This window comes from Atractosteus spatula, chromosome 3, assembly GCF_055471065.1.
Source record: "Atractosteus spatula isolate fAtrSpa1 chromosome 3, fAtrSpa1.hap1, whole genome shotgun sequence".
Lineage (NCBI taxonomy): Eukaryota > Metazoa > Chordata > Actinopteri > Semionotiformes > Lepisosteidae > Atractosteus > Atractosteus spatula.
Genome location: NC_142708.1, coordinates 67,900,735 through 67,926,850, shown reverse-complemented (window position 1 = coordinate 67,926,850; position 26,116 = coordinate 67,900,735). Strand labels below are relative to the sequence as shown.

The 26,116-nt window shown below is 51.9% G+C and overlaps 1 protein-coding gene across 1 annotated transcript in view; it reads right to left on the bottom strand.

Annotated features, from left to right (window-relative positions):
• Positions 1 to 1,437: 1,437 nt before the first annotated feature.
• Positions 1,438 to 26,116, bottom strand: part of efnb3b (ephrin-B3b) — a 58,931-nt gene continuing 34,252 nt past the window's right edge. The window contains exons 3-5 of the mRNA XM_088910097.1: positions 13,440 to 13,532; positions 10,606 to 10,698; positions 1,438 to 3,810 (exon numbers count right to left, since the gene is read on the bottom strand). Of these exons, the coding sequence (XP_088766223.1) occupies positions 3,389 to 3,810; positions 10,606 to 10,698; positions 13,440 to 13,532 (608 nt within the window). The 3' untranslated portion in view covers positions 1,438 to 3,388. The remainder of the gene's footprint in view (positions 3,811 to 10,605; positions 10,699 to 13,439; positions 13,533 to 26,116) is intronic.

Below are 26,116 nucleotides of genomic sequence, written 5' to 3'. Positions count from 1 at the left end.
TTGCAGTAGCTCTGACCACCACACCACAGTGTCACCCATGGAAAAAAATATCTGAACATGCAACACAACAATGAAAATGTGTTTTTACTAACACAAACCTAGAGGAGGTTACAGTTATAAGACCTGTCTGTCCAATGAGTGCCCCCTCATACACAGGTGTGGGTGGCTTTGCAGTCAATGGACCTAGCTGTCCTGTTGCAGGAAACAGACAGTCCAACTATTTTTACTAAATCGTGATATTTAGTCCTATCTCCCAAATGCCAACAAACTTCACCCCTTCCAAGAGTTCTCAGGATCAGTTCTGTGTGTGTTTAAATTTGTAGATGAAGAGATTGTTTCTTAGGTAACTGGTCTCAGTTGCTTGTTAACTATGCTTTCCCACACCTGGAGACTCTTGGAAGTCACAGGGAGAGCCCTGCAGAGACTGGGCTGCCAAGCAGAGTTCTGGCTTTAAGTGTGTGTATGTGTGTGCGTGGGTATCTGTCTCAGTGTGTCCTTCTCCTTATGTGCACTGTGTCACAATGTGTCTTTCTTTGTGCAGTGTATCTCACTGTATCTCTCTGTCTAGTGTCACAGTGTGTCTCTGTGTGCAGTATATCACAGTGTCTTTCTCTTTGTGCAGTGTCTCAGTGTATCTCTCTGTGTAATGGCACAGTGTCTCTGTGTGCAGTATGTCTCAGTGTGTCCTTCTTATGTGCACTGTGTCTCAGTGCGTCTCTTTGTGCAGTGTGTCTCAGTGTATCTCTCTCTGTAGTGTCACTGTGTCTCTGTGTGCAGTGTGTCTTGGTGTATCTCTCTGTGTAGTGTCACTGTCTCTGTGTGCAGTGTGTCTTGATGTATCACTCTGTGTAATGGCGCAGTGTGTCTTGGTGTATCACTCTGTGTAATGGCACAGTGTCTCTGTGTGCAGTGTGTCTTTGTGTTTCACTCTGTGTAATGGCACAGTGTCTCTGTGTGCAGTGTGTCTTTGTGTTTCACTCTGTGTAATGGCACAGTGTCTCTGTGTGCAGTGTGTCTTGGTGTATCACTCTGTGTAATGGCACAGTGTCTCTGTGTGCAGTGTCTTGGTGTATCACTGTGTAATGGCACAGTGTCTCTGTGTGCAGTGTGTCTTGGTGTATCACTCTGTGTAATGGCACAGTGTCTCTGTGTGCAGTGTGTCTTGGTGTATCACTCTGTGTAATGGCACAGTGTCTCTGTGTGCAGTGTCTTGGTGTATCACTGTGTAATGGCACAGTGTCTCTGTGTGCAGTGTGTCTTGGTGTATCACTCTGTGTAATGGCACAGTGTCTCTGTGTGCAGTGTCTTGGTGTATCACTCTGTGTAATGGCACAGTGTCTCTGTGTGCAGTATATCACAGTGTGTCCCTCTCTGTGTGCTTAGCATGGATGCTAGCCTAGAGCAGTCCCTTATTACAGATCCACTGGGGTTCAGAACTTGTTTACACCTTTTATTGGTTTATTTATTTAAAAAACAACAACAACTAAATATGACACAACCAAGCAAAGTACATCCTGAACCAGGGACTTTTAAATCCGTCCAAACTGAACTGTGTCTCGTGTGTTTTGGGTTTTCATTTTGAAATAGAAAAAAAAAGAAAACAAAGAAACAAACACACCCGGAACAAAAAGAACACAACAGAATTCATATCAAAAGATCCGAAAAGGAGAAACGGATTGAAATCCATATCCGTTTCCAGGCTGGATCTTCCTGCTGTTCTCCGGGATGTGCATTCAGAGGTTGTGGAAAGCGATGACTTGACACAGGATTGTGCATTTGTGTGAAACAGAGTGAAAGTGAGATTGTGTGTGAGTTAGAGTGTATGTATGAGTGTAAATGTGAGGGGTAGTGCATGTATGTACAAGTTACTTAGTGTGTGCGGTGGGCGAGTGTGTCAGTGTCTGTGTGAGGTGTGAATGCTTTTGTGAAAGTATGAATGGCACATATGTGTTCATGTGTGTGAGGTGAGTGTTTAATTGTGTGCGAGTGAAAGTACATGAGAGTGTGAAAGAGAGTGTATGTGTGAAGCAGTGTGTACGTGTGAGTGTGAAGGTTTGTATGCATAAGCATGAAAGAGATTATGAGAGATTGTGTGAGTGCCGAGTGTAAAAGAGAGTGTGTACATGTGTGTGTACATAACTGTAAAAGAGTGAGTGATAGTGAGTATGTGTGCGCTTGAATGTAAAAGTTTGTGCAGGTGTGCATAAGTGTGAAAGAGTGTGTGAGAGATCGTGAGTGTGTACGTAAGTGTAAAAGAATGTGTGACAGTGTGTGTACGTATGTGTGAGAGTGTGTATGTATGTGAATGCTGAGTGTGAAAGTGAGTTTGTGAATAAAAATGTTAGTGTCAAGATGCACAAATATCTGTTCAAAAGTTCCAGAGAGAAGGAAAAACAAAGAGACATATTATCCCCCCCCTCAGTTCCTCACAATTCCTGATCGAATCCAGGATTTTGTTTTCCAGGACTGATATATACGGGAGTTGGGGGCATTTCAAGTCTTGGAGTGATTATCCCTCGCCTCCAATCGCCCAGCAATCCTCCATGTCCTGCATTCCCTGCAAGTCCCGGGGAGTACTGTTTCCTGGACCTCCTTAATAAATCCCACAAGGCACGTGCTGTCCGCTCAGAAACCTGGGGGGACCCGTCCATCCTCTGTCTTCTCCGCTCTGTCTCTTGTTCCGTCCTGTTTCAGGTCTTTCCCGATCTCGCCCGCCCTCTTGGGCTACGCGGCACCGCGCTTTGTCCCTCAGTGTCTCTCTGTCCAGCTGTCAGACTGCCAATGCAGTGCCCTTCCGGGAGGCGGGGCCTGGGAGAGGGGCGGAGCTACAGTGGGCGTGGCGCCGAGCGGGCGGTTCCACTCTTCTCTTCACACACAGGTTGTTTCTTTCCTCTACAGCAGCACCACACGCAACAACAACAAAAAATAACAACAGGCGGGAGAATCGACCCCCCCCCCAGGCGACGGCTTTGTCACAAACACCCCAGAAACTGACAGGTGGGAAAGACTGGTGGGAGAGGGGGGTGGGTAAGAACACCCTCCCCCCCCCCAACACCACCACCGCCGCCGCCGATGTTAAAAGGAGAAGCCACCCTTAACACAGTGTACGGTTCGGCCGCCAAAAAAAGAGGAACAGACATGTATATATATACTCTTATACTCTACAATAGTGTCGATCACATCAAGACGTTTTAAAGCAAATCGAAAGGCGGAGAGGGAGGGCCGCGGTCTACCTTCCCGTTTCTTATATGTGCGAGTTTTAAAAAAAGCCCCACCTTGGGGGTGCGGGGGGTGGGGAGGGTCTGTCGACGCTCTGACTGACGAAGGCGCCCCTAACGAGGGGGAGGGGACAGGTGGGGAGGCGGGGCCGGTGGGCGGGGCTCTGCCCTCATACTTTGTAATAAATATTGGCGGGGCTCTGGGGCGGCATCTCCTGCACGATGTAGACGGGGTGCCCGTAGTCCCCGCTGACCTTCTCGTAGTGGGGGCAGAAGGCGCTGTCGGAAGTCCGCAGCGGGATGATGATGTCGCTGGGCTCCGAGCCATTGTTGTTGCCCCCGCCGCCCCGCTTGGGGCTGGTGAGGGTGGAGAGGGACAGCGGCGGGTGGTGGGTGTCCGAGTGCTTGGCCTGCCGGCGCCGGTAGCACACCACGGCGATCACCACGGCCACCAGCAGCAGGAAGGCCGAGCCCCCGCCCGCCCCGGCGATGATGGGGATGTTGGAGGTGGACAGGGGGCCGTTCTCGCCCCCGCCCGCCGCCCCTCCCGCTGCTCCTCTGCCTCCTGCATGGGTGGTGTTGCCGGAGGAGCCTGGAGCAAGGGAGGGAGGGAGTGGGGTAGAGAGAGAGAAACTGGTCGTTAGTGCTGGCGAGCACAAGCCCACACCAGGGCACAGCAGACACAATACATTAGGAAAAAGACCCAACATCCGTGTATGTACAGAAGTGTGGAGAATGGGCATTACTGTGTTATGTGTGTGTGTGCCTGTAGCCTGGCCCCCAGGCTGTGTGTGGCTGTGTGTGAGAGTGTGTGTCGGTGTGAGGACTCTCAGCCCCATTCCTGCCCCTGGGCTGCGTGTGTGTTTGAGTCGTGCTCAGTGACAGCGCTGTGTCACTGTGCCAGCCAGCAGAGAGGCAGGCTGGGATACCTCTCTGTAAACAAGGTCACCCCGAATCAGGAGACAGCAGAGCGCCGAGCATTTTACTGGAGGAGCAGCGGAGTCACCCTACCACCCCGACACCACCCCACTCCCTCCCTCTCCTCGACTGTTCAGACCCCCCCCCCCCCCTCCGACTCTAGCACGAACCCCCGGCCTGCGAGTCTCGAGCTGCTCAGCCTGCACTGCGCCGGACACATTAGCTCGAGACCTGGAGACACCGAGGTCAGCCATCGGAGAGAGAAACTGAGAGAGAGAGAGAGGGAGTGTGAAAGTTGGAGGGAGGGAGAGAGAGGAGAGGTGTGAAGACAAGTGGCAGAGAGACAGGGAACAAGACACAGAGAGGAGCGAGGTGCGAATGGGAGAGAGGGAGAGGGAGAGAAACACAGGAACAGACAGGGAGAGGAGAGAGGTGCGAATGGGAGAGGAGGGAGAGGAAGAGAAGTGCAGACAGAGGGAGAAGGGGGGTTGGAAGGGAGAAGCAGGGAAGACAGGAGGAGTGGAAATGAGAGAGAGAGACAGGAGGGCTGAGAACGAGGGAACAGGAAGAAGGAGGATGGAGGATGTGAAGTGGAGGAGAGATGGAGGCACAGAAAGAAAGGGAAGGGCCTGAAAGAGACAGACCCGGGCCCAACTTCACACCTCCGCTGCCATCCTTCAGGTGTTGCCCTGCTGGTTTCCCAGCAACAGCATCAGCACCCGCAGCCAGCAGCCCACATTGTGATGCTAATTTGACCTTCTCCGTGCCGCCGGTGCGCACTCCAGACGCTACCTGGCTCCTCACTGCCATACATCATGCCCGACACCAAGGAGCCCCTGCCTCGCCCCCGGTCCCACCCTCCTCCTCTCCGTCTCTCGCTCGCTGGTCTTTTTTTTTTCCCTCCTCTTTTCTCAGAACGTTTCTATTTCGGGCTAGGCTGGCAGGCTCCGGGAACAGGAGAGGGAATGACGTGACAGAGAGAGAGAGAGAGAAAGCAATGCGGGGGGGCGTTCATCAAACATGACATCCAGAAATGAAGAGAGGGGGGGAAGGGTCCTGGGCACAATCCTAAAATTTACCGAGCATCACCCTGTAACTAACCCCACGCCTAACTGATTCTCAAACCCTTCTCCACACTTAGCCCTGTTGCTAATCTCAGTCAACTTTCACCTGAAAGCTACCCATTACCCCAATTCCACCTTCACCATACACCTAAATGTCATTGCCACCCCCCCAGATCTAACCCCAGAACCAGCCCAAGGCTTGCTCCTGTCCTCTCTGGACCTTGAGGGTGCTTGCTTCTCCGTGGACGAGCTAGGAAGCAGCATCCTTATTTTCTCGGCACGTGGACTTCCTCTCCTCAACCCCCCCAACCGTCTCCAGCTCTCCCGCCTCCCTCCCTCTCTTCCTCCTCTCTCTCGTTTCTATTCTATTCAGGGCACACTAATAACCTGGCTCTCCTCCCCTTGGTGCATTCCTAATTAAGGCCTACATCCTTCTCTCTACATACAGAGGCACACCTGGGGGACCCCAGCCAGCGCTCGAAAACCATCCATTCACTGTAACAAACCCTCCTGCCGCCACCCCCCCCGCAGTTCGCAGTCTGGGCCAGAACCGCCGCCTAAACCCTGTCCGTGGTCGCCCCAGTACCGCCTGGAGTCTCTATATCGGACACTCCAGTCGCTACAAAGGGCTCCACCGGGCGACAACAACACTGCCGACCCTTGACCTTTGACCCTGGAGTGCCAGCCTGACCTCTCCCCGCTCGAACGGGCTGCACCCGGGTTCGGAAAGACTGATCTCTTGCTGGAGTCAGTGTCTCATGTCTTTCTCCTTCCCCGGTGGAGGAGCAAGAGGCGCCACAGACCGCGTTCTTTTTCTTTGTCAGGGAGTTTAAAAAACGTCTGATCCTTCGGGATCCTTGCAGAGCCACTCAGGTGGCGAACGCTGTCACTCAGAGATGTGCCTCTACAATATGCCATCGTCTCCAGTCAGGCTCTGTGCAGAGTCCCAGGGTGAGTGATCTGACAGGGGGTGTCAGAGGAGGGTGTGCAAAGTCCTCACTCTCCTGTCAGGCTCTGTGCAGAGTCCCAGGGTGAGTGATCTGACAGGGGGTGTCAGAGGCGGGTGTGCACAGTCCTCACTCTCCTGTCAGGCTCTGTGCAGTCCCAGGGTGAGTGATCTGACAGGGGGTGTCAGAGGAGGGTGTGCACAGTCCTCACTCTCCTGTCAGGCTCTGTGCAGAGTCCCAGGGTGAGAGATCTGACAGGGGGTGTCAGAGGAGGGTGTGCACAGTCTTCACTCTCCTGTCAGGCTCTGTGCAGAGTCCCAGGGTGAGTGATCTGACAGGGGGTGTCAGAGGAGGGTGTGCACAGTCCTCACTCTCCTGTCAGGCTCTGTGCAGAGTCCCAGGGTGAGTGATCTGACAGGTGGTATCAGAGGAGGGTGTGCACAGTCCTCACTCTCCTGTCAGGCTCTGTGCAGAGTCCCAGGGTGAGAGATCTGACAGGGGGTGTCAGAGGAGGGTGTGCACAGTCCTCACTCTCCTGTCAGGCTCTGTGCAGAGTCCCAGGGTGAGAGATCTGACAGGGGGTGTCAGAGGAGGGTGTGCACAGTCCTCACTCTCCTGTCAGGCTCTGTGCAGTCCCAGGGTGAGTGATCTGACAGGTGGTATCAGAGGAGGGTGTGCACAGTCCTCACTCTCCTGTCAGGCTCTGTGCAGAGTCCCAGGGTGAGAGATCTGACAGGGGGTGTCAGAGGAGGGTGTGCACAGTCCTCACTCTCCTGTCAGGCTCTGTGCAGAGTCCCAGGGTGAGAGATCTGACAGGGGGTGTCAGAGGAGGGTGTGCACAGTCCTCACTCTCCTGTCAGGCTCTGTGCAGAGTCCCAGGGTGAGAGATCTGACAGGGGGTGTCAGAGGAGGGTGTGCACAGTCCTCACTCTCCTGTCAGGCTCTGTGCCGAGTCACAGGGTGAGTGACCTGACAAGGGCACTTGCACAGTCCTCAAATTCAAGCTCAATTTGTTCTCACTCTGTCCTTGCAGAACAGGTTTGCACAACAGCTGGCGATCTCAAATTGTGAGCGAGACACTGAATAACAAACTGCTTCTGCCAGAAACAGACTCTTTAGAATGACAGTCAGTGCTGTCGCCTCACAGATCTTGGGTCCTGAGCCTGATTCCACCCTGGGCTGCCTGACTATGTGGAGCTTGCATGTTCTACCTGTGACCGTGGGGGGTGTCCCCAGGTGCTCCGATAGCCTCCCGCCTCCCAGAGACACTCTGGATCGGTTAGTTATCATCCCGGAATCGGTCCAGTTTGTGAGCATGCCCAGTCTAGGGTTTCGTCCTGCCTGGCACTCCCTGTCTGCCAGCCTGGACTGGACTTTCACCAGGAATAAGGGGCTTGCTGATAATGGATGAAGGAAGTTTTCCCGAGCGTCTCTTTTCCTCCTACAGTGGGTCCATTGGGGACAGAGTTCTTACAGAACTGTTGCGCTGGAAGATCTGCTAACAGCTGATTCTGAGCTACTGCCTGGTAGACAGGTACCAATTAAATGACACAGGATATTTCCACTGCTCCCTAGGGTGAGTATGGGACACCTTGGCTTATTACTTTCCCCCAGGAATTGGGTGGTTCCTATTACAGTCATTTAATTTCTCTGGAGGGGGTTGTTTCCTTAAATACAATACTTTCCCAGCAAGAACGGGACAGTGTCTCATCCTGTTTCGGCACTGTTGATTATGAGGGGAGAGGAGAGACAGATAGGTCCTAATAAATTGGCCAGAGGGGATTGGGGGGGTGGGGGCTGGAGCTACACCAGCCTACGTTTGAGATGCCTGGGATATCGCCTTGGCAACAGGCCCAGGCAGCCATTAGAGTGGTCAAAGACATGAAAAATGGCTAAATAAAGAATAAAGAAAGACGCCAAACAAAACCTACAATCAGAACAACCTCTCCCAGGACCAGGAGGAGGGAACAGAAGAAAAAAGCAGGAATAAGAAAAAACAAATGAAGATAATAAGTCATTTAAACGGCAGCTTAAAGCACCTTCTCGTTCCCTCTCTCTCCTTCTCTTCCTCACTGGCTGGTGGATGGTGTTACTCACACTCACAGGTCTGTCTCAGCGGAGTGCAGGAGAGAGGGAGAGTGGTGGAGGAAGAGGGAAGAGAGTGGGAGAAGATGGAGAGAGAGAACTCTTTCACAACATAGTCCCCCTGTCCTCCATTTCTCCCTCTCTCATTCCCCCTTTTTCTCCTGTCTCATTCCCTCTCTCTCCTCTCACAACACAATCCCTTTCTCCCTCTCTCATTCCCCCCTCTCCTGTCAGTGCAATCCCTCTCTCCTTCCTTTCTCATTCTTCCTCACTCTCATGTCTCCCAACACAATCCCTCTCTCCTGTTTCTCCCTCTGTCTCCTGTCTCACAATGCAATCCCTCTCTCTCTCTTTCCCCCGTCTCTCTCCTGTCTCACAATGCAATCCCTCTCTCTTTCCCCCGTCTCTCTCCTGTCACAATGCAATCCCCCTCTCTCTCTTTCCCCCTCTCTCTCTTCTGTCTCACAATGCAATCCCTCTCTCTTTCCCCCTGTCTCTCCTGTCTCACAATGCAATCTCTCTCCCCCTCTCTCTCATGTCTCACAATGAAATCCCCCTCTCTCTCTTTCCCCCTCTCTCCTGTCTCACAATGCAATCCCCCTCTCTCTCTTTCCCCCTCTCTCACTCCTGTCTCACAATGCAATCCCCCTCTCTCTCTTTCCCCCTCTCTCTCTCCTGTCTCACAATGCAATCCCCCTCTCTCTCTCCTGTCTCAAAATGCAATCCCTCTCTTTCCCCCTCTCTCTCCTGTCTCACAATGCAATCCCTCTCTTCCTCCCTCTCTCTCTCCTGTCTCACAATGCAATCCCCCTCTCTCTCATTCCCCCTCTCTCTCGCTCCCCTTGCTGCTTATCTAAGAAAGAGAAAGCCCATCACAGCGTACAGTGCACCGTTCAGCTCAGCATGACTGCACTCCGAGGACAGATTCAAACTGAGGAAGACTGGGGGCGGGCCTGGTGCGGCTCTCCTGTCGAGCATTAAAACTGCATTACGACTCGGTATGCCTGACCATTAGTGTCTGCTAGCAAACTTTGTCTTACTTTAATACACTTTAGAGCTCTGCCTCTTTTTAAAGCTGCAATTAACTGTTATTAAGTATTATGCATTTACTTTTCTTATTGTTATTACTTTTAGTTTTACTGTGTCCTGCAGGGTTGGAGCTGAGCACTGCGCTGTTTAACTGTTTGTGGCAGAGCTGTACTGAGCACTGCTCTGTGTAACTGTTTGTGTCAGAGCTGTTCCGAGCACCGCTCTGTGCAACTGTGTGTGTCAGAGCTGTACTGAGCACTGCGGTGTGTAACTGTGTGTGTCAGAGCTGTACTGAGCACTGCACTGTGTAACTGTGTGTCAGAGCTGTACTGAGCACTGCACTGTGTAACTGTGTGTGTCAGAGCTGTACTGAGCACTGCACTGTGTAACTGTGTGTGTCAGAGCTGTACTGAGCACTGCACTGTGTAACTGTGTGTGTCAGAGCTGTACTGAGCACTGCACTGTGTAACTGTGTGTGTCAGAGCTGTACTGAGCACTGCTCTGTGTAACTGTGTGTCAGAGCTGTATTGAGCACTGCGCTGTGTGTGTGTCAGAGCTGTACTGAACACTGCGCTGTGTAACTGTGTGTGTCAGAGCTGTACTGAGCACTGCTCTGTGTAACTGTGTGTCAGAGCTGTACCGAGCACTGCTCTGTGTAACTGTGTGTCACAGCTGTACTGAGCACTGCTCTGTGTAAATGTGTGTGTCAGAGCTGTACCGAGCACTGCTCTGTATAACTGTGTGTCAGAGCTGTACTGAGCACTGCTCTGTGTAACTGTGTGTCAGAGCTGTACTGAGCACTGCTCTGTGTAACTGTGTGTCAGAGCTGTACTGAGCACTGCTCTGTGTAACTGTGTGTCAGAGCTGTACTGAGCACTGCTCTGTGTAAATGTGTGTGTCAGAGCTGTACTGAGCACTGCTCTGTGTAACTGTGTGTCAGAGCTGTACTGAGCACTGCTCTGTGTAACTGTGTGTGTCAGAGCTGTACTGAGCACTGCTCTGTGTAACTGTGTGTGTCAGAGCTGTACTGAGCACTGCTCTGTGTAACTGTGTGTGTCAGAGCTGTACTGAGCACTGCTCTGTGTAACTGTGTGTGTCAGAGCTGTACTGAGCACTGCTCTGTGTAAATGTGTGTCAGAGCTGTACTGAGCACTGCGCTGTGTAACTGTGTGTCAGAGCTGTACTTTTCAATTTCAAATGTACAATATCCAAAAATTCGAAATGATTAATTTGCTTAAGTGAGAGCTTAGCTGGAACACAGTCCAGCAGATACAAGGACAAGCAGGGGCAAAGAACGGCTGATGAGTACTTGTGTCCAATGATGCATGATGCAACGGGCCATACCTGGGGGGTTGTCCTGCCCGTTGGCCCAGTTGGGACGGCCAGGGTTCTGGTCCAAACCAGTTTTAGAGGGCTTGGACCCAGAGCTGTGGGGATCTGGGAGGGAGACACAGAGGGAGAGTAGGGTAAATAATTCTGAATTTATTTTTCTGTAAACCTGTGGAAGCGCTCGTTCTGTTTGGCGATGGAGGAGCGTGAGTCTCGCACGTCACTGATTTCCCAAACCCCTAGACCCTGGCTCGAACCCGTCACCTGTAGACTGTGGAGCTCTCCCTTCCCCCCTCCCTCCACCTGCTGGGATCTCCAAAGCCCCCGCCATCTGGGTCTGGCAGAACTGCACGGAACTGCAGGCTGGGTGTTCAGAGACAGGTACACTAGCAAGGAGAACTGGGGGACAGGTTTATAGACACAGCCGTCCTGCTCGTCTATTCTCCTGTTCCTTCTGTCTTTCATCTCTGTTTTCTGGGTCGTTAGGGAGGAGATAATTTATCTGTTTATTCGCGCAGGGAGTGTTCTCCTCTTTCCCTGTAACAGCGAGTGTGAATCTTAATAAGGAACTGGGTAACTGATGAGCTGGGAGACAGAGAGGGGGAGAGAGTGAAGGAATAATAGAGGCTGAGGGAATGAGAGGGTGAGAGAGAGAGTGAGGGGATGAGACAGAGAGAGAGGGTGAGGGGATAAGAGAGAGGATGAAGGAATGAGAGAGAGGGTGAGGGAATGAGAGAGAGAAGTGAGGGTGTGAGGGGATGAGAGAGGGTGAGAGGATGAGAGACAGAGTGAGGGAATGAGAGACAGGGTGAGGGGATGAGAGGGTAAGAGAGAGAGTGAGGGGATGAGACAGAGAGAGAGGGTGAGAGGATGAGAGACAGAGTGAGGGGATGAGAGAGAGAGGGTATTAGAGAGAGGGTGAGGGGATGAGAGGGTGAGGGTGTGAGGGGATGAGAGAGGAAAACTCCTAACAACGGGTGCAGGGCCGAATTAGGCCAGTACCCACTATTGATAAACATACAGGAAAGAATATTAAAGTATTGGCTACACCTAAAAAACAGTGACCAAAATTCCTACCACCACAAAGCCCTGCTGAGCCAAGAGCTGAGCCCAAAACAGAGCCCCCTGAGCCAGCTGGTCCTGAGGCTCACCGACCTGAGCCACACCGACACTAACCAGCCTCAGGACAGCACTGCTAGAGCACCACAACCCAGACTCAACCACATCACAGCACAGATCAAACAGCAATATCTCACACACTGGGACACACACACACAAACACAACATGAACTGGAATGTTACAGAACCTTAAACAGACAATACACACTAGCTGAATATTTGACCAAAATAAAAAATAACAAACAGAAACAGACCCTGACGAAGTACAGGCTCAGTGACCACAACCTGGCCATAGAAACTGGGCGACACAGGCAGACCTGGCTGCCCAGAGAGGACAGGCTGTGCTCCCACTGCCAGCGGGGAGAAATAGAGACAGAGGTGCACTTCCTACTGCACTGTGACAGATACTCTGGGATTAGAGAAACATTCTTCCCGAAATTCAGAAATCTAATCCCAGAGTTCCCACACCTGCCAGAATCACAACAGGTCCCAATCCTACTGGGAGAGGGAGGAGGGAACTCAGTTGAACTGGCAGCCCAGTATGTATCCTCCTGTCACAGCCTGAGGAACGGTGAATCTGTCTCCCAATAATGCTCCAGCCGCCTACAGTATATGTCAATATTTTATAATATGTCTTTGTTGTAAATGTCTGTAATATGTCTGTAGATTTTATTTTACTTCTATTTTTGTTTTGTTTCATGTAAATATCATTACTTTCATTTGCTTTGGCAACACTGATTGTACCCATCGGTCATGCTAATAAAGCACCTTGAATTGAATTGAATTGAATTGAGAGAGGGTGTTAGAGAGAGGGTGAGGGGATGAGAGGGTGAGAGAGAGAGTGAGGGGATGAGACAAAGAGAGGGTGAGGGGATAAGAGAGAGGATGAAGGAATGAGAGAGAGGGTGAGGGGATGAGAGAGGTGAGGGTGTGAGGGGATGAGAGAGAGAGGGTGAGAGCATGAGAGACAGGGTGAGGGGATGAGAGGGTAAGGGTGTGAGGGGATGAGAGAGAGAGGGTGTTAGAGAGGGTGAGGGGATGAGAGGGTAAGGGTGTGAGGGGATGAGAGAGAGGGTGTTAGAGAGAGAGGGTGAGGGGATGAGAGGGTAAGGGTGTGAGGGGATGAGAGAGAGAGGGGGTATTTGCTTCAGCAACATTGATTGTACCCATTGGTCATGCTAATAAAGCACCTTGAATTGAAAATTGGGTGAGGGGATGAGAGAGAGAGAGGGCAAGGGGATGAGAGAAGGAGAGGAAGAGATCAAGAGAGAGAGTGAAAGACTGAGAGCAGGGTCAGAGAGATTGGAGAGGGTAAACAAAAGAGATCTGGAATATTAGAGCCATTTCTCAAACCCAGCACACCAAACTAACTGCATCTCGCTGTTTCACTGCTGAACACAAAGTGTTGCGTTACTGCTGGCCACAGACACATACTGACAGACAAGACACCACAGAAACACACACAGAGAGAACTAAAGACACACCGAAACACACACAGAGAGACGCACAAGACACACCGAAACACACACAGAGAGATGCACAAGACACACTGAAACACACTAAGAGAGACGCACAAGACACACAGAAAGACACACAGAGAAACGGACAAGACACACAGATACATGTAAGACACACAGATATACGGAGAGAGAGACGCAAGACACACTCAGAGACACAGGTACACAAGCACACAGAGAAACAGACCCCGGAGGGTCACTCTTTCCACTCACTTTGTCCCACTTTGAGGACCACCTTCATGCCCCGGGTCAAGCAGGAGCCCCCCTTCATGTTCTCCAGGCCCTGCCGTGTCCCGTTCGAGGTGGCTGCAAGAAACACAAGCGGAAACAGTCAGACATTCAGCCTCAGCCTGAGACACAGAGCTGAGACAGAGCAGCACTGCTGGAGCAGGAGAGAGGAGACGAGGACAGAGGGGAGAGGGGAGAGGGGAGAGGGGAGAGGGGAGAGGGGATGAGGAGATGAGGAGATGAGGAGATGAGGAGATGAGTGAGAGGAGGGGGGACGAGGAGAAGAGGAGAGAGGAGACGAGGAGAGGAGAGAGGTGAAAGGAGAGAGGAAATAGGAGGGGGGAGAGGAGAGTGGAGATGAAGGGAGAGGAGAGAGGAGAGGGGGGAGAGGAGAGAGGAAATGAAGGGAGAGAAGACAAAGGGAGAGGAGAGGGGTGAGAGAAGAGATGGGGGAATAGGAGAGAGGAGAGGGGAGGAGAAACAGACATGAGGGGAGGAGATGGGGTGAGAGGGGAGAGGAGAGGGGTGAGAGGAGAGAGGAGATGAAGGGACAGGAGATAGGAGAAGAGAATTCTATACGTGATAAACACATTCAAAGGAGGCATTCAGGCGATTTACAGAGAGATTTTCCAGTAATTAGCATCTGCTGACATTTACACAGTGTGTTTTTATGCTGTTTTCAAGGTGACACAAATCGCAGGGAAGGACAAACAAACAGACCCGCCAGCGGAGGGAGGAGCCCTGGGTGCGAGCCTGCAGCAGGGGCCAGGGCACCAGGGGCCACAAGGAGGGGAGCCAGAGCCCCCAAATCCCAGCCCCCCCAGGCCTTGTCTGATCCCGAACACAGGGCACATTTCTCACACTGCTCCAGACCTACTGTCCCACAACACACGCGCTGTTCCTGTTGCTCATGTCTGTAGTGCTCTGTGTCTTCCCGAGAGATCCACTGTGCACGCAGACACGGCAGCAAACCCCTCTGCTCTTCCTGTGTGTGCGAGTGAGAAATCTCCAGGGAAGGTTTCTCCCTCCTGCTCCGGGCGACGGAGTCGTTTCTCAAACACCTACACCCCCCCCCCCCCCGACGACTGCGCCACCACCCAAAATAACACAGCGCCTCGCAAAAATAAAACTCCCAGCCACAGACGTGTCTGTCACACCTCTCCCCCTCCTGCCTCTTCCGGACGACCCAGTTTCCTGCGCGAGGCAGTGCGCGCGTGTGTGTGTGTTTCCTAGGGAGAGACGGGGCCTGGCTCATCCTGCTCCACACGCTGAGGAAGAGGAGCATGCAGCACTCTTCCTCCTCGCTGCCTCCTGTGCCTTTTCAAACACGCTCCTCTCTCGCCTTTCTCTCCTCTCCCTCACTCCGTCTCCCATCTCTGCCTCCCATCTCTTCCCTATTCGCCTCCCCCCCTCCTCCACTCTCTCCCATCTCTTTCCTGCTCCTCTCCCTCACTCCTCCACTCTCTCCCATCTCTTTCCCTGCTCCTCTCCCTCACTCCTCCACTCTCTCCCATCTCTTCCCTGCTCCTCTCTCTCATTCCTCCCTGCTCCTCTCCCTCACTCCTCCACTCTCTCCCATCTCTTTCCCTGCTCCTCTCCCTCACTCCCTTTCTCCCTTGTTATCCTCTAAATCTATTCCAACAGAAAACCCAAACTACACTCACCTGTGTGCTGAAGCATATGCAATTATGGCTTTCTTGTTGTCAGCTGTAATAACCATACAGCAGCCTGGGCCAACAGTGCCCTAGACCCCGTACCAGGGAGTCACGGGTTCGAGACACTGCTGCTGTTGTCTCACTGATGGAGAGGCTGTACCTGTGGCTTCTAGCCGATGGGTTAATAAAAAAAGGACTGCACTGTCCCCTACAGGTAGGGCTGACACTACAAGTAGGCTGTTTTTATGTGCACTTTACGTTATTTACTGAGAACATGAAATATTTTTTTTTGCAGATGCTGGAGGAGAGACAAGTTTAAGACAGGCTGGGGTTATTATTGCATTCTCGGTTGTGCTTTTCCATCACAAACATGAGGGACTGTAACACCCTGAGGCAGTGGGAAGGAGTTTGACCTCTGACCTCTAACAGTTTCCAGAGAGTCTAGGGAGGAAGTGCACAAGGGAATGAAATACGTGTGACACCAAACTGAGGATGGCTATACTATTCTGCTGTAAAGCTAAAGCCAATACAGAGAGCCAGTCAGGGAGATGCTTCTTTACACTGGGAGTGGTGGGGGTCTGGAACAAACCACCCAGCCAGGGTGTTGAAGCCGGAGCCCAGTATTCCCTCGATCAACAGGCCACTGGGGCAACTAAACCAGTGTTCGTTGTTCTGAGCGGCAGCGTCTCTGGATCTATGAGCATCCATCGTCGTGAAGGGAGAGAAAGGAGGAGAGAGGGAGGGAGGGAGGGAGGAGAGGGGAAGAGGAGGGGGAGAGAGAAGAACAGAGTGGAAAGAGTGGAGGATGGAAACGAGGAGCTCAGGAGTCAGAGCGAACGTGAGAGACAGGAGGTGTGCAGAGTTAAGGCAGTGAGACAATGATATACTTAGAAACTGGCGGCTGCAGGCAGGGGCATTTGCAGCTTAAAGTAGCAGAAACAAATGAATGTGACTGTTGTGATTACCTCTAATATTTCTTTCTGTCTTAATTTTTTCGCCCCGTGTTTTTTTTTTATTATTATTGTTCCTTGCCGGAGCAGAGACGCTCTGAAGGAATGCTGGGTGACTCCCGACAAGATGCGAGCAATGTGATTGGTCCTGACAAGCTGTTACCGAGGTGATTGAGTCGGGAGACAATGGGAGCTGATGGCAGTAGCGTGATGGAGTCTGCCCGCTGCGGTGGGCCACACCGAGGGCTGGGGGGGGGGGCTGGTGAGGAATGAAAGAGAGAGGGAGGAAGCGAGCGGGGGGCACAATTAACCTAACGCACAGAGCCGAAGCCCAAGCGCCCTGCTGGAATACTCTCCCGTGATAAAGGGGGAGGCTGGGCGCAGGAGTAACTGAGACAATGATGCACAGTGATAGGGAATTTTGTAGAACAAGTGAGGACATAAATGGAAACTTAGAAAAAAAGCTGTAGGTTCTGTCATGAAAGGACACACAATTATTTTCAGAGAGTGACAGAGGGCAGCACAGAAAGGGAGCAAGAGCAAGAACAGATGAAAAGCCCACCGCCGCGCTGACACTCTGACGCACTGACTGACCGCTGTGCTGACACTCTGACGCACTGACTGACCGCTGCGCTGACACTCTGACGCACTGACTGACCGCTGCGCTGCAATCTGACGCACTGACTGACCGCTGCGCTGACACTCTGACGCACTGACTGACCGCTGCGCTGCAATCTGACGCACTGACTGACCGCTGCGCTGACACTCTGACGCACTGACTGACCGCTGCGCTGACAGACACACTGACTGACCGCTGCGCTGACACTCTGACGCACTGACTGACCGCTGGGCTGACACTCTGACGCACTGACTGACCGCTGTGCTGACAGGCACACTGACTGACGGCTGTGCTGACACTCTGACGCACTGACTGACCGCTGGGCTGACACTCTGACGCACTGACTGACCGCTGTGCTGCAATCTGACGCACTGACTGACCGCTGCGCTGACACTCTGACGCACTGACTGACCGCTGTGCTGACAGACACACTGACTGACCGCTGCGCTGACACTCTGACGCACTGACTGACCGCTGCGCTGACACTCTGACGCACTGACTGACCGCTGTGCTGACAGACACACTGACTGACCGCTGCGCTGACACTCTGACGCACTGACTGACCGCTGGGCTGACACTCTGACGCACTGACTGACCGCTGTGCTGACAGGCACACTGACTGACCGCTGTGCTGACACTCTGAAGCACTGACTGACCGGTGTGCTGACACTCTGACGCACTGACTGACCGCTGCGCTGACACTCTGATGCACTGACTGACCGCTGCGCTGACACTCTGATGCACTGACTGACCGCTGTGCTGACAGACACACTGACTGACCGCTGTGCTGACACTCTGACGCACTGACTGACCGCTGTGCTGGCACTCTGACGCACTGACTGACCGCTGGACTGGCACTCTGACACACTGACTGACCGCAGTGCTGACACTCTGACTGACCGCTGTGCTGACAGACACACTGACTGACGGCTGTGCTGACACTCTTGACGCACTGACTGACCGCTGTGCTGACACTCTTGACGCACTGACTGACCGCTGTGCTGACAGACACACTGACTGACCGCTGTGCTGACAGACGCACTGACTGACCGCTGTGCTGACAGACGCACTGACTGACCGCTGTGCTGACAGACGCACTGACTCACTGCTGTGCTGACAGACTGATGTGCTCACAGACACACTAATACTAACTAATGCACACACAGCTTCATTAACTGATAGACATACTGATTGACTGGCCGATACACTTACAAATGATGTTCTGTCTGACTGACATATTAAGCCATGCACAGCTTCACTGACTGACTGATGCACTGACTGTCACTGTGACACAGTGACTGACATATTAACTCACTCACAGCTTCACTGACTGTCACACAGACTGACTGCTGTGCTGACTGACTATCACCCTGACTGACTGATGTGTTGACTTTCACAGTGACCAACTGGTGTGCTCACTATCACACGATTGTGTTGACTGTCACCCTGAATGACTGATGTTCTGACTGACTATCACACAGACTGACTGATGTGCTGAATATCACCAGATGTGCAACACACTATCACCCTGACTGACTGATGTGCCGACTGTCACCCTGACTGACTGATGTGCTGACTTTCACAGTGACCAACTGGTGTGCTCACTATCACACGACTGTGTTGACTGTCACCCTGAATGACTGATGTGCTGAATATCACCAGATGTGCAACACACTATCACCCTGACTGACTGATGTGCCGACTGTCACCCTGACTGACTGATGTGCTGACTTTCACAGTGACCAACTGGTGTGCTCACTATCACACGACTGTGTTGACTGTCACCCTGAATGACTGATGTGCTGACTGACTATCACACAGACTGACTGATGTGCTGAATATCACCAGATTTGCAACACACTATCACCCTGACTGACTGATGTGCCGACTGTCACCCTGACTGACTGATGTGCTGACTTTCACAGTGACCAACTGGTGTGCTCACTATCACACGACTGTGTTGACTGTCACCCTGAATGACTGATGTGCTGAATATCACCAGATGTGCAACACACTATCACCCTGACTGACTGATGTGCCGACTGTCACCCTGACTGACTGATGTGCTGACTATCACACAGACTGACTGATGTGCCGACTGACTGTCACCCTGACTGACTGATGTGCCGACTGACTGTCACCCTGACTGACTGATGTGTCGACTGTCACCCTGACTGACTGATGTGCTGACTATCACACAGTTTTCAGTTGTGCTGTGACAATTTGCCAAATAAACACTGCATCCCACATACAAAGAGAAAGCGGGCTGATGGGAAGAGCTGAGAGACACCAAGGTAAACATCTGTTGCAACAGCTGGGCGAGACAAGCATTGCGTCAGGCACCTTTTACACCCAGAAAGAGTAGCCCGCCCAGTCTGTCTCATCGGGACCACTGCCCGGCATCGGCAGTGGAGGGGGGGCAGGGAGGGAAAGTCCGCGTCCCCCCATGCGGAGCGGGAAGTCCCACCTGGCTCTCCCCTCCCCCTGCGCAGGGGGGCTGCTGTCAGAGTGGCAAGAACGTCAGACTGACCAGTACACTGACATACACACTGACTGACGTACTCACTGACGTACTCACTGACTGACACACTCACTGACCAGTATACTGACGTACACTCTGACTGACACACTCACTGACACACTCACTGACACACTCACTGACTGACACTCACTGACCAGTATACTGACGTACACTCTGACTGACACACTCACTGACCAGTATACTGACGTACACTCTGACTGACACACTCACTGACCAGTATACTGACGTACACTCTGACTGACACACTCACTGACATACTCACTGACCAGCACACTGACGTACACTCTGACTGACACACTCATTGATGTACTCACTGACCAGTATATGGACGTACACACAGACTGACTAGCACACTGACGTTCACGCAGACTGACCAGCACACAGACTGACACACTCACTGACCATAATACTCACTTATCATCTCACTGACCAACACTGACTAACCAGTATACTGACGTACACTCACTGAGGTACTTACTGACCAACACTGACATACTCACTGACGTACTCACTGACCAGTATACTGACGTACACACAGACTGACCAGCACACTGACGTACACTCTGACTGACCAGCACACTGACGTACACTCTGACTGACACACTCACTGACGTACTTACTGACGAACACTGACACACTCACTCACAGCACACAGACTGACCAGCACACTGACACACTCACTGACCAGCACAGTTGTGGTCACCAGACCACCAAACAGATGTTCCAGATGTCCCACAAAAGAGCTCGAAAAGAGTAGCTGGAACGATTCCTGATCTCGGGGGATTGCCGTGCACAGCCAGGATGGAGGAGACTGAGAGGAGATTCGATTCTATCCATGAACGGAGAGGTACAGAACGTCAAGCCAGAGGGTGACTTCATTTCCGCAGGGAGGCACGGGAGAGTCAGCTCTGATTGGAGGAGAGAGGCGTCCCTTGCTGATGTCACTATGAGCACAGGGGCGACCAGGAAGTCTCAGGGGTTGCTGGGTCACCTGGGAGACATCTCAACTCACCCCCCCCCCCACTACGAGCACAGAAAATCCAGCTCTGATTGCCTCTCTTTTTTTTCCTTTCGCAGACTCTCAAGAGTCTGGCCTCCCCTTTCTGATGTGGACTTTAGATGAGATCTGTTACTTTTCCTCTTTGCCCCCAGTGTCAATCCCGATGGGAAGCTCGGAAGAGCAGACGAAGCCCCTGTCCCTCCCTCACGCTGGACCCCTCGCTGCGGCGCCTGCTGAAGAGCTGACCCAGTTGTGTGCAACCTGCTTAGCTGACCTACATAGCCAACAGAGGCGGTTCTCTGGCCTGTCTCACTCTGCTGCAGATCCGGAATGACAAGCGCAGGGCATGCTGGGAGAGGGTGGCTTGTGGGCCACAGTGAGGAGTGGGGCTTTAGTGCCACCTGAGTTTTCGATTTTACTAAAAGTGTGATCGTGTGCACGTGTGTACAATTGTCTCGGTGTCTGTGTGTGTGCCAAATGTGCCAGAGGTTGGTTGCTTGGTTGCTTGGTTTTGAACTTACTATTAGATCAGCCACAAAACTAATAAAACCCGCGAGAAATAGGTCACTTTCGCTTTTCTTTTCAGTCCTTCCTTTCATTGCTGGCGCCAGTGCACTCTGTTCACCCACCCGTGAATCTGTCTGCTCAGTTTCTCCTTCCTGCCTTCCTGCAGTCCTTCAAACACCCCCTCTCAACTTCCCCTGGCCTCCAGGAATGATCTACCCTCCTCTCCCTGGTGCCAGCAGACAGCCTTCCAGAACAGAACATTGGATGTTGTACAATGATCCCCCCTCTAGAAATGGTAGTCTCGCTCAGACCTCCTCCTTACTTTACAAACATGAAGGGCACAGATGCCTGTTCCTAAGTATTCCAAAGGAGAACCCACAAGATCTGGATATACAGTAGTCAGATTTGTCCAGACGAGTGCTACTATGTTAAGGTACTGCACAGGATTCTGTACAGACGACATCAGCACTGTGCAAAAGGCTCTGTACAGACGACATCAGCACTGTGCAAAAGGCTCTGTACAGAACATGTCAGCACTGTGCAAAAGGCTCTGGACAGACAACATCAGCACTGCGCAAAAGCCTCTACAGAACATGTCAGCAATGTGCAAAAGGCTCTGTACAGACTACATCAGCACTGTGCAAAAGGCTCTGGACAGACAACATCAGCACTGTGCAAAAGGCTCTGTACAGAACATGTCAGCACTGTGCAAAAGGCTCTGTACAGACTACATCAGCACTGTGCAAAAGGCTCTGTACAGAACATGTCAGCAATATGCAAAAGGCTCTGTACAGACTACATCAGCAATTTGCTTTACTACATTGTGCAAAAACTGTTGTACAAGATTAGCAGTGCACAAAAGATTCTGTATGCACAACATGTGCTATGTGCAAACTATTCTGAATGCACATCATTAGTATTGGGCATAATATTCTATATAAACTACAACACCACATAAATGATTTTTCATAGACTGATTTAAAACAGTCATTTTACTTTGGGCCAAAAATGCAGGCCTGTGTCTGTCCATACCACCATCTGCTGCTAACAAGTCTCTGACAACCCCTCTGTCTAGACGTCTAATTTGAAAATTCAACGCTCGGGAAAGTCCAGTACCTTGCTCAGGACCATGTGGGGTGCAGGGAGACAGGCAGAGAGCTCAAGGAACCCACCTCCTGATCTAACGAGGCCTGCGCCTCCACTGCTGGCCCACCCAGCGTGCATGCTGGGATTGAGCTCCAGATTGTGAACACACTGTAGTCATGCTGCAGACAGCAACTGCGCCGCGGCCTGAGGAGATTAGAGGGAACCCTATCTGAAGCCAAATCTGGAAAAAAAAAAACGCTCTGCTGTGCCCTGGGACTGGCTGACTGCCGTGTTTGCCAAAAAGTTAATTACGGCTTCTGCCGGAAAACTCCCAGGATTAACGATCCACCCAGAAATCTCTGTCAGGCAGCAGCTCTGTGCTGGATAGAAAACAGGGCCTGCTGCCTTTGCACACCAGTGCTGACAGTGACACACCGACCCTGGCATGGGCACCTGGTGGCACTAACACACTGACACTACTGCTCTGAGACTCACACAAAGACACAGACACACTGATAATGACACTAACGCTGCTGCAGTGAGGCTGATACTGCACTCTGAAACTCATGGCAAGATTGACACTCCAGTGACAACACACTGATACACTAGCACAGACACACGATACACCAGTAGACACACTGATATGTGACACACAGACACACTGATACAGCAGCACAGACACACTGATACACTAGCACAGACACACGATACACTAGCACAGACACACTGACATGTGACATACAGACACACTGATACAGCAGCACAGACACATGATACACCAGTACAGACACGCTGATATAGTAGCACAGACACGCTGATATAGCAGCACAGACACGCTGATATAGCAGCACAGACACAGTGATACACGGGCTCTCCGATATGCTGACAGACACACTGATAATGCTGACACAGTGATAATGACACTAACAATCTGACTGACCTGTTTACCATTTAACTGGCTATTTAGTGTAGTGTTCTCACCATCCTGCACTGCCTCCTGTCCCACTCTGGAGTCTTTCCTGTCTCCCTGACTCTCCCCAGCCCTCATGTGGGGCAGCGAGTTGTGAGTAACAGCTCCCATCACATCAGGGCTGTGTTGGCACAGTTGGAGCCTTGTTGACAGGACCCCTGCAGGCACCCATGCTCTGTGCCTTGGCAGGTTGGGGTGTCTGCTGACATGCCTGATGGAAAATGAGAGGAGGGCAGCTATTGCAATTCTATTTCTTCCACAGAAAACGGAGGGAAAGGCAAAGACCCTGTCAGAGTTGTTTATTCTTTCAATTTGTTCATTTGTGTCTCTGAGCTTTCATCTGTCTCTTTTTATTCATTTCTTTCAACACATAAAATTCTCTCAACTCTCCCTCCACCTCTCTCCATCTCCAACTCTCTCTCCATCTCCACCAGTAAAACACCCTATTCCTAACTCTCTCTCTTCCTCTCTCTCCATCTCCACCAGTAAAACACTCCGTTCCCAACTCTCTCTCTCTCCATCTCCACCAGTAAAACACTCCGTTCCCAACTCTCTCTCTCTCCATCTCCACCAGTAAAATACTCCGTTCCCAACTCTCTCTCTCCATCTCCACCAGTAAAACACTCCGTTCCCAACTCTCTCTCCATCTCCACCAGTAAAACACTCCGTTCCCAACTCTCTCTCTCTCCCTCTCCATCTCCACCAGTAAAATACTCCGTTCCCAACTCTCTCTCTCCATCTCCACCAGTAAAACACTCCGTTCTCAACTCTCTCTCTCTCCCTCCATCTCCACCAGTAAAACACTCCATTCCCAACTCTCTCTCTCTCCATCTCCACCAGTAAAACACTCCGTTCCCAACTCTCTCTCTCTCCATCTCCACCAGTAAAATACTCCGTTCCCAACTCTCTCTCTCCATCTCCACCAGTAAAACACTCCGTTCCCAACTCTCTCTCCATCTCCACCAGTAAAACACTCCGTTCCCAACTCTCTCTCTCTCCATCTCCACCAGTAAAACACTCCGTTCCCAACTCTCTCTCTCTCCATCTCCACCAGTAAAACACTCCGTTCCCAACTCTCTCTCCATCTCCACCAGTAAAACACTCCGTTCCCAACTCTCTCTCTCTCCATCTCCACCAGTAAAACACTCCGTTCCCAACTCTCTCTCTCTCCATCTCCACCAGTAAAACACTCCGTTCCCAACTCTCTCTCTCTCTCCATCTCCACCAGTAAAACACTCCGTTCCCAACTCTCTCTCTCTCTCCATCTCCACCAGTAAAACACTCCGTTCCCAACTCTCTCTCTCTCTCCATCTCCACCAGTAAAACACTCCGTTCCCAACTCTCTCTCTCTCCATCTCCACCAGTAAAACACTCCGTTCCCAACTCTCTCTCCATCTCCACCAGTAAAACACTCCGTTCCCAACTCTCTCTCCATCTCCACCAGTAAAACACTCCATTCCCAACTCTCTCTCCATCTCCACCAGTAAAACACTCCGTTCCCAACTCTCTCTCCATCTCCATGTAGACCAGCAAAAAGTTCTTGAACAGTGAACCCCTCCCTTTTCCATTACTCATGACTGCTCCTGCCTCTCTCTTCTCTCGGAAATGCACTCTCATTTTCATCTCTCCTTGCTGTTCCCTTGCCCTGGAAAACTGGTCCCGGGACAACTCCTGGAGAACTAGCAAGAGCCCGAAGATGGGCCCCTGCTTGACGCCAGAAGGTCAGAGCTCTGACTCGTGCTGAGAAAACACTTCCGTCCAGCAGTGCACTGGGAGCAACGAAGCACGATTCGAAATAAGACCCCGGTTTCAGCGCCGGATCACCGCTGCGGCCGAGGAGCTGTCCAGCCTGTGAGGCTAAAACATGGCGTCAGATCCTCAGGCCAGGGCGAAGATGATCCCCCAGTGAAACCCACCAATTAGTCCACCTCTCAGCCTAAATCGCCCTCGTTTAGAGCTGGCCACCACCTGAGCCCCTCACAGCAGATCCCAGTACTTTGGAAATGCAATATGCCACAAAAAGGCAACAGCAAATACATTATTCCACCATTTTCCATCTGACCCTCCAAACTCAGTGCATTTTTCTGGTGGGGCGACAAGCACTAACACCGATCCGAATTCTCCGAGCGGTCCTGTCGAGCCCGGAGCGAAACAAGACGCGTGTCTGGGAATAGAAGCAGCCGGGTCCCGCGGGGGAGAGGGGTGGGGGCAGTTCTAGGACATTTTAAGGACAGAAGTCTGGGGAAAAAAAAGAGAAAAACTGGGAAACTGGGTCAGAGCTACCACAGGGAAAAGCGGAACGATGGCTGGAGAGCCGGAGACGGAGCCCTGGCAGGGGGACAGAGACAGGAGGAAGGAGGAGAGGGAACGAGGCGAGGCAGAGCCGGAGCAGCTGGGATCGGAGAAGGGAATTTCAGGAAAAGGAAAAATCCATCGCAGTCTTATGGTTCGTGTTGTTTCGGCACAAACGGGGCACTTGTATCCTGCCGTCTGTGTTCGACACGACAACCCCGTGAATTCGGTTGCCTGTGAATTCGGCACAGTGTTTGTTAAGTGATAAGTGCTGATGCTCAGTGTAGTTTCACAAATGCAAGAAGAAAGAACCTTTATCTTCCGCTCCGAAGCGTGAAGCTTTGAAAACCACCCCAGCAGCCCGATCTGCCGATGACATCACCGCCCTGCGCGGGCGGCGCGACCCGATTCGCCAGGAGGCGCTGACAGGTGACATGGGCCGTGAGTGACGAGAGACGTCGCTACCCGAGCTAACGAGCCGCGACGCTCCCCCACGTTCCAGCACCGCAGCGGGGTCCCTGGGGAGTAATTACGAGCCGTGTGACGGAAATTAACCCCCTTGACCTCTTTCTGACACGCAACACAAGTGCAGCGTGAAGAGATGAAACTGCTGGAGGGGTCTCTCTCACGCAGGCTGTATTATTGCTATTTCAGTATTCAATTACAGCTTTCCCTTTTCTCCTCCACTTGTGTTTCTTTCACAATTTCAGTTTTTAATTTGGTTTATTTATATACAGTAAATAAGGTCAGGTGTGTGGAGTGCAGTGCAGTCAGGTGTGTGGAGTGCAGTCACAGTCAGGTGTGTGGAGTGCAGTGCAGTCAGGTGTGTGGAGTGCAGTCACAGTCAGGTGTGTGGAGTGCAGTCACAGTCAGGTGTGTGGAGTGCAGTGCAGTCAGGTGTGTGGAGTGCAGTCACAGTCAGGTGTGTGGAGTGCAGTCACAGTCAGGTGTGTGGAGTGCAGTGCAGTCAGTGTGTGGAGTGCAGTCACAGTCAGGCGTGTGGAGTGCAGTCACAGTCAGGTGTGTGGAGTGCAGTCACAG